Source organism: Camelina sativa, chromosome 17 (assembly GCF_000633955.1).
Source record: "Camelina sativa cultivar DH55 chromosome 17, Cs, whole genome shotgun sequence".
Lineage (NCBI taxonomy): Eukaryota > Viridiplantae > Streptophyta > Magnoliopsida > Brassicales > Brassicaceae > Camelina > Camelina sativa.
Window position 1 is genome coordinate 32,062,348 of NC_025701.1, and position 11,316 is coordinate 32,073,663.

The 11,316-nt window shown below is 37.2% G+C and overlaps 3 protein-coding genes and 1 pseudogene across 4 annotated transcripts; 3 read left to right on the forward strand and 1 right to left on the reverse strand.

Moving 5' to 3' along the window:
* LOC104759985 (zinc finger BED domain-containing protein RICESLEEPER 2-like) lies at positions 21-1,496 on the forward strand. The gene has a single exon (XM_010482845.1). The coding sequence runs from the start codon at positions 21-23 to the stop codon at positions 1,494-1,496; it is 1,476 nt and encodes a 491-aa protein (XP_010481147.1).
* LOC104759986 lies at positions 4,782-5,991 on the forward strand (annotated as a pseudogene).
* LOC104758578 (phospholipase D alpha 2-like) lies at positions 6,141-9,964 on the reverse strand. 2 transcript variants are annotated; one of them, XM_010481469.2, is made up of 5 exons: positions 9,843-9,964; positions 9,253-9,352; positions 8,770-8,875; positions 6,773-8,675; positions 6,141-6,689 (listed from the first exon to the last, which is right to left on the reverse strand). In XM_010481469.2, exons 3-5 carry the CDS (start codon positions 8,863-8,865, stop codon positions 6,256-6,258), a joined length of 2,433 nt encoding a protein of 810 aa, XP_010479771.1. In that variant the 5' UTR covers positions 8,866-8,875; positions 9,253-9,352; positions 9,843-9,964; the 3' UTR covers positions 6,141-6,255. The 2 variants fall into 2 exon arrangements, with proteins under 2 accessions (XP_010479771.1, XP_010479770.1); XM_010481468.2 differs by having other exon boundaries at positions 9,253-9,362.
* LOC104758577 (RHOMBOID-like protein 5) lies at positions 9,947-11,304 on the forward strand. The gene is made up of 5 exons (XM_010481467.2): positions 9,947-10,239; positions 10,319-10,479; positions 10,563-10,732; positions 10,822-11,081; positions 11,210-11,304. The coding sequence occupies exons 1-5, from the start codon at positions 9,971-9,973 to the stop codon at positions 11,280-11,282; spliced, it is 933 nt and encodes a 310-aa protein (XP_010479769.1). The 5' UTR covers positions 9,947-9,970; the 3' UTR covers positions 11,283-11,304.

The following is an 11,316-nucleotide window of genomic DNA, read 5'->3' on the forward strand; positions in this document are numbered from 1 at the left end:
TAAGAAATGGAACAAGTGCCATGAAGGGTCACCTTAGTAGGTGTAAGTTGTTTAAGAAGCATGAGGAGAGTGGTAGTCAGAAAGTGTTGGCTAGTGAGGGCAGTGGAGTTATGACAGCAGTCAAGTATGATAAAGGTCTGTTTAGGAGATCTGTGAATGAGATGATAGTGCTTAATGAGCTACCTTTTGCATTTGTGGAATCAGAAGGGTTTAGGAGATTCTGCAGCAACAATCTTCCCATGTACACAGTTCATTGCAGGAAGACATCCACTTCTGATATTTATGGGATGTTTTTGAGTGAGAAAGCTGCTTTGAAAGAGTTGTTTGGTCAGAAAAAACAGAGAGTGTCGATGACAACCGACATTTGGGTCGCTCCAACCACTTCTTGTAGTTACATGGTGGTCACAGCCCACTGGATTGATAGAGATTGGAAATTGCAGAAGAGGATCATTAGCTTCAAACCTGTTATTGATCACAAAGGAGATACAATTTCATCACACTTGATTGGCTGTCTCGAAGAATGGGGAATCGAGAAAGTATTCACGGTGACAGTTGATAATGCAAAAGCGAATGATAAAGCTCTAGGGGCGTTCACAAATGCTTTGATAATGAAAGGACCTGATGCATTAGTTAGATGTGGTGATTATCTTCACATGAGGTGTTGTGCTCACATTTTAAATTTGATTGTCAAAGATGGTTTAGCTAAAGCAAATCAGAGTATCATGGCAATTCGGAATGCAATCAAGTATGTGAGGTCATCAGGTGATAGATTCAAATCTTTTCTGTTGAGGGTTGAGACTGGAAATGTGAGTAGAGGAAGCTTGTGTCTTGATGTTAGCACTAGGTGGAACTCCACCTATCTTATGCTCACTGCCGCAATCAAGTTCAGAGTTGCGTTTGAGAAGCTGTTGGTTGAGGATAAGTTGTACAATGAGTATTTCATGGAGAAAGAAGATAGTGGAGAGGATGGAGCTGAAGCAGAGAAACGTGTTGGTCCTCCAACATTTGCTAATTGGGATGAAGTGCAAAGGTTTGTTAAATTTCTGAAAATCTTTTTCAATTGCACATTAGCCTTCTCTGCAACAAAATCAGTGACATCTTCTATTGCCTACAATGAGATCGTCGTTATCGAGAGAAACTTGATCAGTCTAAGCTGCCATAGTGATTCTCTCTTAAAGACGGAAGCAATGGTGATGAGGTCCAAGTTTGAGAAGTATTGGGATGGTCTTATCAACATGAATCCACTAGTAATCATTGCAAGTGTGTTTGATCCAAGGAACAAAATGCAATTTGCTACTATTTGCTTCGACAAGCTTTATGGAAAAGATAGTGTCGAAGCTACTCATCTCAGATCATCAATTAAGAGTGTGATGAAGAAGCTATACGAGGAGTATGCCTCGAAGCTTAGCCCCACCCCTTCTCAAGGTGAGAGCAGTAGTGCTGCCAGAAGTGATAATGGAGAATCAGTAGATGTAAGTGCCATGTTTGATTTGTGAGATGATGATGGTTATGAAAGGATGGATTCATTATACTCTGAGATGGTTTCTGATACCGCATATGAAGAATCAAGTAGTGAGCTTGACATGTACTTGCTGGAGAAACCTGTGCCGAGAACCCAATATCATTTGGGATTGGGATTACGATGTTTTATCATGGTGGAGGAGGAACAGTTCTAAATTCCCAATCTTGGCAGAGTTAGCAAGAGATGTGCTTGCCATCCAAGTGTCATCTGTGGCATCTGAGTCTGCATTCAGCACAAGTTGTCGTATTTTGGACCCTTATCGAAGTTGCTTGTCACCACACATGGTAGAATCCTTAATTTGCACTCAACAATGGCTGATGAATACCATTCATGAGGAGAAACTAGCAAATTTAATTCAAATGTTCGAAGAAATGGAGTTCCACGAGTCATTAGGTAATTCATTTATCTAAGCTGTTCATTTTTCTTTAGACTTATTTCTAATTGCATTTCATTTTTTGTTATGCAGCTTCACAGGTTCATGGACAACCATTTGTGAAATCTTAAGTTGGAAATGGAAAACAGGGCATGAAGGCTTGTCTCTTTCTCTCTATATTTTTTGAACGACAAACGTTTATATCTAACTATTTTTTGGCCTCGACAATGACAGCATACCAAATGCATGTCTTAAGAACTTTAGTGAATGGATCATTGGTAACTTGTCATTTGTCTTATGTTTTTTGAACAAATTCTATCTCAAGGGATATGAACTAATGTATTTTGGAACTTAATGTCTCTGTCTGTATGAGGTTAGACCTTCATTGCAACTGTATTTTGGAACTTTGTTTGTTGTTTGTATGATGTTAAACCTTCATTGCAAGTCTATTTTGTAACTTTATGTTGTTGTTTTGATTGGTGATTTATGTTTGCAAATCCGAAATAACCGAATAGCAGGAACCGAATTAACCGTTTACGAACCGGTAGCTTAGTCGGTTCTATTCGGAATAGGTTTCAGATTTCAGAAAAAACCGAACACCGAAAAACCGAAACCGAACCGACCGAACTAACCGAAGTCGCAGCCCTAGTAGAACCGATTGTATCAAAATGAGACCGGGCAAACTCCTGGTCACAACATGCAATCTAGGAATACACAGCCATGATTGTAATGAAAGTGAAAGCCAACATTATCTTTGCCTTAGCGGTTATATTTTGTTATAATATTCTAATGTTTTAACAAAAATCATAATATATTATTTGTTTACCTTTTATGTTCAATTAATTTATATTAAAAACTTTGAATTTTTCTTTTCTTATTACTATAGTCCCCTATAGTCTATCCTAGTAATATTGATCCGAAAGTATATTTATAAAAATAACCAAGAATGTAAACACATGTACATGATTTACATCACAATACCATTGCAACAAAAAACAAATTAATTGACATTATTGAAATTCGAACTTGTTGATATATGTATTTAAACCCACGACCAACTCGGTAATAACAACATTATCAAGATAATTCGAAAATTAATCTAATTTTCATAACATACAGTAAAATCTCTATAAATTAATAATAGATAAATTAATAATAGTTATAAATTAATATATTTTCCACTCCAAAACTGGTTTAGTGTCATTTTGGATACAATTCGATAATATAATAAGATAATATTTTTTTTGAAAATTTTTCGTATATATACCGTTACATTAATAATATAAATTAACAATTATATAGAATTATCAAACTATACGTACATACATTAATTTTTGTTAGATTTCATTCCTAATATTTTTACAATATCAAAACAATATAGTATTCTCTTCAAAACATAATAATTATTATTTTCTTTCTAACATTCTATATTATTTAATATTTATAAAGATTAATCTTATTTTTATTTTTTTAAATCACCAAATTAGAAAAATAATTATTAATTTATCGAATCGAAAATTTCATTAATGAATAGATTTTCATGGTCTCATTATTACTAATTTATAGAGGTTGTATGTACATCTATATAGAGCAAATTTTGTTCACCTAAAATCTGGTGCCTAGACACCCTTTGCCTTGCTTATATTTCTTGATTTTTGTATGAATTAAAAGCCATCCATTAATAAATTCAGAATAAATCCTTATACAATATTTTTAAGATAAAAATGTGGTATGTTAAGATGAAAACCTTTTCGACCAAAATTGTTTTGGTAAAGTTATTTGTAACAGTATATGATAGTTGGGATGTAATCAAATACTACAATTCCCATAGTAGTGACCGAAGATTTACTTGGAGCCCCAATATTAACATTTTAGATTGGGTCATCCATGAACACATCTACTATGAGAATGGTTTTTTTAGTAACAATATTTTCATTTTCTTAAACTCAAAAATAATATTTTTTAAAACTTACTTTTTAATTTTTTTTAAATATAAAATCTAATTTATATATATATATAAAATTTATCATCTAAAATCGACAAATTTTGGGTTCGATCCAACCAATCATATTCACAACGTCTTTGAAGCAAACAAGTGTAGCTACGAGCAATGCATATCCACCAATTTCATATTCAACGTGACACGAGGAGGATGAGATGTATCCAACTCTTTAAACCTTATTACTTCATTTGTGGTAAAGGTTATTGCAACCAAGGCATAAAGCTCGTCAGTAACATATTTTCTAAACCGCCAACACCTCTCAACCACTTTTGCACTTCCTGATGTGACTATTCTCATCTTTGCCTATGAGGTTTTAGTGTGAACTAGGTTTATAGTGTTGGCTAGTGTTTTAAAGCTAATTACTTGTTTTTAAGTGATGTTGTTAAAGTTTCGTTTGAATAAAAATAGTATCTTCAAAACGATTTATTTTTAATTTATATTTATGTTATAATTACTAAAGATGAGATAACTCGATAATATATTGAACAAGTTATGAAGGAGAAAGAGAGAATCCAGGCGCTTTTAAAGAAAAGAAAGAAAAAAAAACCCCACCGCAACCCCAAATAATTTTAGCAGCTCAACGCTCATAATTAAACAGGCCAAAATAAACACACATTGAGCATTATATATACATTTTATTTGTTGTAACTAACTTGAATTGTTTTTCCTTTTTCCCGAAGACAAAAAAAAACTGTAAAGAAAACAGGAGTACACTGGTTAACCGGTGGGTCATATAGACCGGGCCGATTTAGCTATAGCTCACATAAAAATAAAACCTGACATTTGTTTTTTTTGTTTTCCTGAATTTCTTTGGTATCAATGTTAAGTCACATAAAACCTGACAAAATAGTGACATGATTCCTAGTTTCAGTCTAACCCTAATTATGATAGAGGAGAAGCATAACCCTACTTATGATGATCATGAGCGTCTCAGACACAAAACCTGGTCCGATCTCCCTCCAGAGATCTTTTAATTTCGGTGTTCGAACGCCTAAGCTTTGCTAATTTCCAAGGAGCTAAATCCGTGTGTTCATCTTGGTACTCAGCTTCGAGACAATCCGCGCCCCAAGATCAGACACCGTGGCTAATTCTCTTCCCCGTAGACGACGATAAAAAAACAACAATAACTTGTCATGCACGTTATTCAACCCCGAGGAAAAGCACAAACTTTACAAAACGGAAGATCTTGGTGTGGAATTTGCAAAGAGTGTTTGTATGGCAACCAATGGAAGTTGGCTCCTAATGCGTGATCCTCGGCGAGATCCTCTTTATTATATCTACATTTTGAACCTCTTTACCCACGAGAGGATGGATCTACCTCCTGTAGAGTTATTGTGGAAAGATTATGAATTAAGCATTGCAAGTGAGAAAAGAATGAGGTACAGAGGTATTAGTTTACGTTCCCCTGTGTTTCGTGTTGACGAGAAAACCAAAGATTATGTAGTTGTTTGGGGACTTAGAGATTGGTTTGTAGTTTATTTCAAGAAAGGAGATACCTCGTGGAACCAAATCCCACAAACTCCAGATTGTTTCCACATGGTTTACAAGGACCACAAGCTTTACTTCTTAAGCTACTTTTATGGTAGTTTTAAAATCTTCGATTTTTCTGGAGAGGTTGTAGAACAAACATATCAATCTTGTGTTCGTGTGGAACTCTTTCAGATAGGTAGACAACTTCGTCCACCAAGTAATTCATGGAGCATTTGTGCCACAGAACTTGTAGTCACCGTAACTGGAGATGTTCTCAAGGTTGAAAAATGGTGGAGAGCTAGGGATAGATCCTGGCCCTTTCGTGTTTTCAAGGTTTATTCATCAGGGTCAGGGTTCATCAAGAATCCAGAACGGATTCATTCATTGGGAGACGAGTTAATGCTTTTCGATCAAGGCATCACTGTGCTCGCCAATAACACTGACGGATTCATTAGAGATTCCATCTATTTCAAGACGACTCATGGAAAGAATACTAGTGATAATATCTTTATCTTCAATCTCGAGACACAGGAGACAGAGCGGCCTCTGGACACATTATTTGATAATTCTCCAATTCAATTCTCTAGAGCTCATTAGTTCTTACCAAGTTTCACTCATACATGATGTTGATCTCAACAAACAATGTTGGTGTTGTTTTTTTCTCTTTGTTCTTATAATGATGATCACGTCACAGTTTAATAATATAACTTATATTCAATAATATCAAAAGTGATAATAGATAAAATTCATAAGTTCAACAGCAATTAGCAACAAAACAAGTATCAAAACAGACCAACAAAGCAACTACTATTGTTTTATAGCTCTTATTCAGCAAATGAAACGAGAAGAAAGTGTTATTTATTACCTATATAGATACTGCCACTGAGCTTAGGTTGTAAGAATAGGAGGCATGTAATCAGATTTAACACCAAGGATACGTGCTTTTGTGTCGGGAAAGAACTCACATCCGGGAAGCTCAGTGATGTTCCCTTCACTAGCAATACCGATCGGGTAACGAAGTAGATGACCAGGAAGATCATGTTCAAGTGACTCACTTGCGTAAAGATCCCAATACTTATCAGCAACACGGTTAACTTTCTGGATACATTCTTGGCTCGATGGTTCGAGGAAGGTTTCATCGAGCATTCCTAAATGTTCATACCACAAGGACATGCGGAATCCATGGATTTGACCTCGAGCTGGCTGTCTTGTTGAGAGATGATATGGCTGATAGCCTCCCATTGCTATCTCTGAGTCTCTTGCACCATCCATTGACCTCTGGTTGATATTTGCTGATCCGATTATAATGTACTCATCGTCAACTGCAAAAGTTAAGAGGTTGAATCATTTGGTTGATATATAAAAAAAAAAATCATAATTTCTGAAAGTGTTAATACTCTTTTACCTATCATCATTTTAGTGTGAACATAGATCATGAAGCGGCGTGCTTCTTGTGCTCTGATATAGTCAGTGTCTGGTTCAGGTTTCTCTGTAGGCACATACTCTCCATCTTTCTTAACTTCTCGGTTACCAAGGCAGAAGAATGTTAGATAATCTCGCGGATCCTCACCCTGAAGTCCCTTTTCTCTAAGTGCCTTGATCACATCTTTGTACATCATCTCCATTGTTCTTTTCTGCCAATCTAGTATAGCTTGGACTGATCCACTCTCAGGAATGCCTTCAGGCCACATTGGAACAACAACATAAACCTTAAACTTCTCTCCAGCTTTGATCTTGCTAACAATCTTCAAAGATAGCTCCTTTGGAATCAAATGCAGAGCATTGATTTCTTCAGGTTTGATTCCATCAGCGCTCCAAGCAAAAGAGCTTCCAAGGAAGTACTGGTTTTCGATATAGATGAAGTCTTTAGCTCGTCTTATGGCGTGAATGTAAGCATCTTGGATGCTCCTGTCGATGATATTATCTTTTCCACTCACAAGACCTGCTTCAGCTGCAGCTTCAGGGGAGTCAGGAAATCCAGCAGCTGCTCCACCATCAATGGATCTAAACAACTGAACATTCCACACATCGTGATCCTCTGCGAACAGAACAGGAGAAGGCGGAATGATAACATCGCCAAGTTCTCTCATTTTGACCAAGATATCTTTACCGCCTTGTCTATTCCATCTCTGCTCAAAATTATACAAGACATCCCAAGCAATAGGTCCTTCAAGGCGACAGTGAATGTCATGCCACGGCTCTCTAGGACCACCTTTGGTTATCGCAGCGCCAGTGAAGTTCGGTTGATGGAAGTCATCGTGATGTGCAGTGTCCAACGTTCTAAACAAGGAGTGAAACGGAGTGTCGTATCTTCCATCACAAAGATCAAGACCACCAACAAAACTCACAATTCTTCTAGTTCTTGATCCTCCACTTGGCATTTCACTGTCTACAACAACAATCTTTTGGTGATGAGTGAACATAGTTGAGATTTGCAAGTTTTGGACAATGCTTCCACCATCATCAGGGTTACGTGGACACAAAATACAGTTCACGTCAGTTCCTCTGAAAAAATTCTCAGTTTCTTCATCATGAGTGGCCATAAGTCCATCTTTTTTCAGCACATCAACAGATGTTCTGTCATCCCAAACAAGCAAAATAACCTTAACACCTTCACTAGCTTTCTTCTTGAGAAGCTCACCAACAGTCACATCTCCTCCTTGTTTAGGTCTCCTCGAGTCCCTCACCAAAGAAATCTCAGTGTAAACAGACCAACCAGTAATGTAAATCAAGTGTTTCGCATTAGTTATGGCATCGAAAATATCCTCCCAACATCGACTTGCCTCGTAGTTCTTCCCACCCGCGAGAGGGATCTTCGGGACAAAGTTTCCAGGAATATGAGCATCTTGATACAGGGAAACTTTGCAGCCCCTTCTCTGAGAGAAGAATGTGTAAGGAACACCTGGAAACTTTGCACTTTTGATACCTCGGTTCCAATTTTTATCCTTTTCAACACCAAAATATTGGATTTTGACATGGATCTTTGATCCTCCAGCAATGGGTTTTTTCTCATTATCTAAGATCTCAACCCATCTGTCAACTTCTTCACCATGCAAAATATCTTCCACAGGAACATAGCCTCTTCCGATCAACGTCGCACCAATCGGATTAGCGTCTTTAACTGTGAATATAACATGTTTAGCCATGTGACCACAGTAAATATGAAAAGATTCGTACCACTTTGGGTTTTTTGGTTCCTTTGATATCTTCCTAGTTCTTCCAACTCTTGCTTTCTCTAGATCGATTGTAGCGTAAAGCTGAGTTTCTCCTTTGCCAACACCGATTGTTTCTTCTACATTTGCTAGAATCTGAAAAGATTAAAAAACAGAACACTGAAGAGATGAAGGAACCTTTTAGTAGTATCTTAATCAACTTATAAATGAGAGACAAAAAAAGACATACCGATCCTAAGAAACCTGATCTACCTCCTTCAGCATTGAGACGATCAACTTCATAGATTGTCGCGTGCAATCTTCCATGTAACAAAAACTCTTCCATTTTCTTCCACCTGTAACATCATATAACAATATAACATATTACTAAAAGTCATACATTAGAAGCAAATTTATGTGTGCAGAGAGGCATCTTCTAGTAAAAGTCATTAACCGTAACCAGAACAGATGAAATCCTGAATCTCAGCGATCAAAACAAAAATCATATCAGATAACCAGTTTCAGAGGGTAATCAAAATTCCACATTATGAACGACAATGGTAGAGTGCAATCAAAGCATATCTGAGTTTCCTAAACATTCTATAACTGCTCCTACTTGACTCAAAACAAGAATACCAGAAACCTGATATGTGATATACTGATATGTGATCCCCAAGATAAACGTAAGAAACAAGATTTGCAGAGAAGAGGAGGAAAAAGAAAAAGAAACTACCTGCAAAATTCTCAGAGATTGAGAGAGATGGGAGAAGGTCGTTTAAAACAATTCAGTATTTGATCCGAGAAGGAAGCTGCTTTGTGTGTGGAGGAGCCTGCTGAATGTTTCTGTGATATTAATAGAAGATGAAACGAGTTTTACAAATTAACTAATTTAGTAATACTAAAAACACTGGCTGTGAGTTTAAAACGTTGACGCCTACTACGTGTCCAAATGCAGATTAATTAACGATACTAAACTCGCTCTCAAAAATGCTCTACTGATTATAAATCGGTTACTAAAAACAAGTTAGCCAAAAATAGATTAATGCCAAGACATGAATCTTAATTATTGCAGAATTTACACAACAAACACATAAGAAATTACATTTCCAGGTCAATGTATATTGTATGAATTTTATGTGGTAGTTCTTTTCAAAGAATGATTCAGTCTTAATCAGTTCGTTTTTTTTATTTTAATTTCCAATCTGGTTATGATTGGATTCCGTTTGGTTTGGACCAAACACCAAACAAATTTACCGAACATAACTGCCTAATGTAATTAAATAAATAAAAAACAGAGAGAGACTAAAAAGTAAATATTCTTACTTTGGCCACAAGATTGTCCGGATCTCTCTCCCAGCTTCACATTTTCCACCAATTTAGGGGTTCAATCAAATCCTCAAACCTCAACCAAAAAGCCATCGAGGAAACGCGCGTGATACTCTTTTCCAGAAATGGGGAAGAGACCGCCGATTCCACCAGATATCGAACGCGGACCACCACCACCACCAGCGCGACCACAGTTTCGCCCGCCTATTCCCGTGCCATGGGTTGCATGGCTCGTGCCTCTCATTTTAGCAGCCAACTTCATCACATTCGCTACCACCATGTATTTGAACGATTGCCCCGCAAGATCAGATGAGTGTATCTTGTTTGATGTCCTTGGAAGGCTTTCGTTTCAACCTATTAAAGAGAACATGCTTCTCGGTCCTTCTATTCCCACGTAAGGAAGGACTTGTTGATTCCACAATGTGTTTTCGTTTTCTGTTCATGTTTCTGAAATCTTTCTTGTTGAAATTTAGGCTGAGAAAACTCGGAGCTCTTGAAAGGAGACTTGTGGAGGAAGGTGAGAAATGGCGTCTCATATCTTGCATATGGCTTCACGGTGGTTTCCTTCACTTGTTGGCTAACATGATCAGCTTAATGTGTATCGGAATGCGCCTTGAACAAGAATTTGGATTCTGTAAGACCCTTTAAACCCTTCTGTTGTCCATCATCAAGATTGCTTTGATCTCATCTGATTTAAGAGTTTGGTGAAATAAACAGTGAGAATCGGAGCTTTGTATGTGATCTGCGGGCTTGGAGGAAGCTTGATGTCTTGCTTAACAGATTCCCAAGGAGAACGGGTATCAGTTGGAGCATCTGGTGCTTTGTTCGGATTACTTGGTGCAATGCTCTCAGAGCTTATCACAAACTGGACAATCTACGAAAATAAGGTATAAAGATGTTTTCATTTTCTTAGATTTCTGAGTAAAAATGAAAGCTTTATGGTGTATTATTGAATCTTAATCTTTTTATGTTGTAGTGTACTGCGCTTATGACATTAATCCTGATCATTGTACTGAATCTAAGCGTCGGGTTCTTACCGCGTGTGGACAATTCTGCTCATTTTGGAGGATTCCTAGCTGGTTTCTTCCTCGGGTTCGTCCTTCTTCTCCGTCCGCAGTACGGATACGTGAACCCCAAATACATTCCCGCTGGTTATGACATGAAACACAAGAAATCAAAACACAAGTGTTACCAACACATTTTGAGGTTTACATCTCTAGCCATCCTTCTTGCGGGGTAAGTTCACAAAAGATTCAATGAACCATACAAAATGTAATCCCTGCAGGTGGATGAAAAAGTAGTTGCATTCTCCATCAACACTTAAACAAAGTAAATGATTGAAATTTTCCTTGAAATTTCTGCAGATTCATTGCGGCATATAGTAAGCTTCTCAGAGAACATACCATACAGAGCACGCCAATCAGAGATTTCAATTAGGAGCTTGTAGCCAGCAGACCAGTTACATATTCTC

Excerpts from the sequence above, each read along its gene's own strand:
- LOC104759985 (XM_010482845.1), top strand. The coding sequence starts at position 21 with ATGAAGGGTCACCTTAGTAGGTGTAAGTTGTTTAAGAAGCATGAGGAG.
- LOC104758578 (XM_010481469.2), bottom strand. The coding sequence starts at position 8,865 with ATGGAAGAGTTTTTGTTACATGGAAGATTGCACGCGACAATCTATGAA. Across the intron at positions 8,676-8,769 it reads GATCAGGTTTCTTAGGATCG|ATTCTAGCAAATGTAGAAGA; the intron begins GTATGTCTTTTT and ends TAATCTTTTCAG. Across the intron at positions 6,690-6,772 it reads TCACACTAAAATGATGATAG|TTGACGATGAGTACATTATA; the intron begins GTAAAAGAGTAT and ends TAACTTTTGCAG.
- LOC104758577 (XM_010481467.2), top strand. The coding sequence starts at position 9,971 with ATGGGGAAGAGACCGCCGATTCCACCAGATATCGAACGCGGACCACCA. Across the intron at positions 10,240-10,318 it reads CTCGGTCCTTCTATTCCCAC|GCTGAGAAAACTCGGAGCTC; the intron begins GTAAGGAAGGAC and ends GTTGAAATTTAG. Across the intron at positions 11,082-11,209 it reads CTAGCCATCCTTCTTGCGGG|ATTCATTGCGGCATATAGTA; the intron begins GTAAGTTCACAA and ends AAATTTCTGCAG.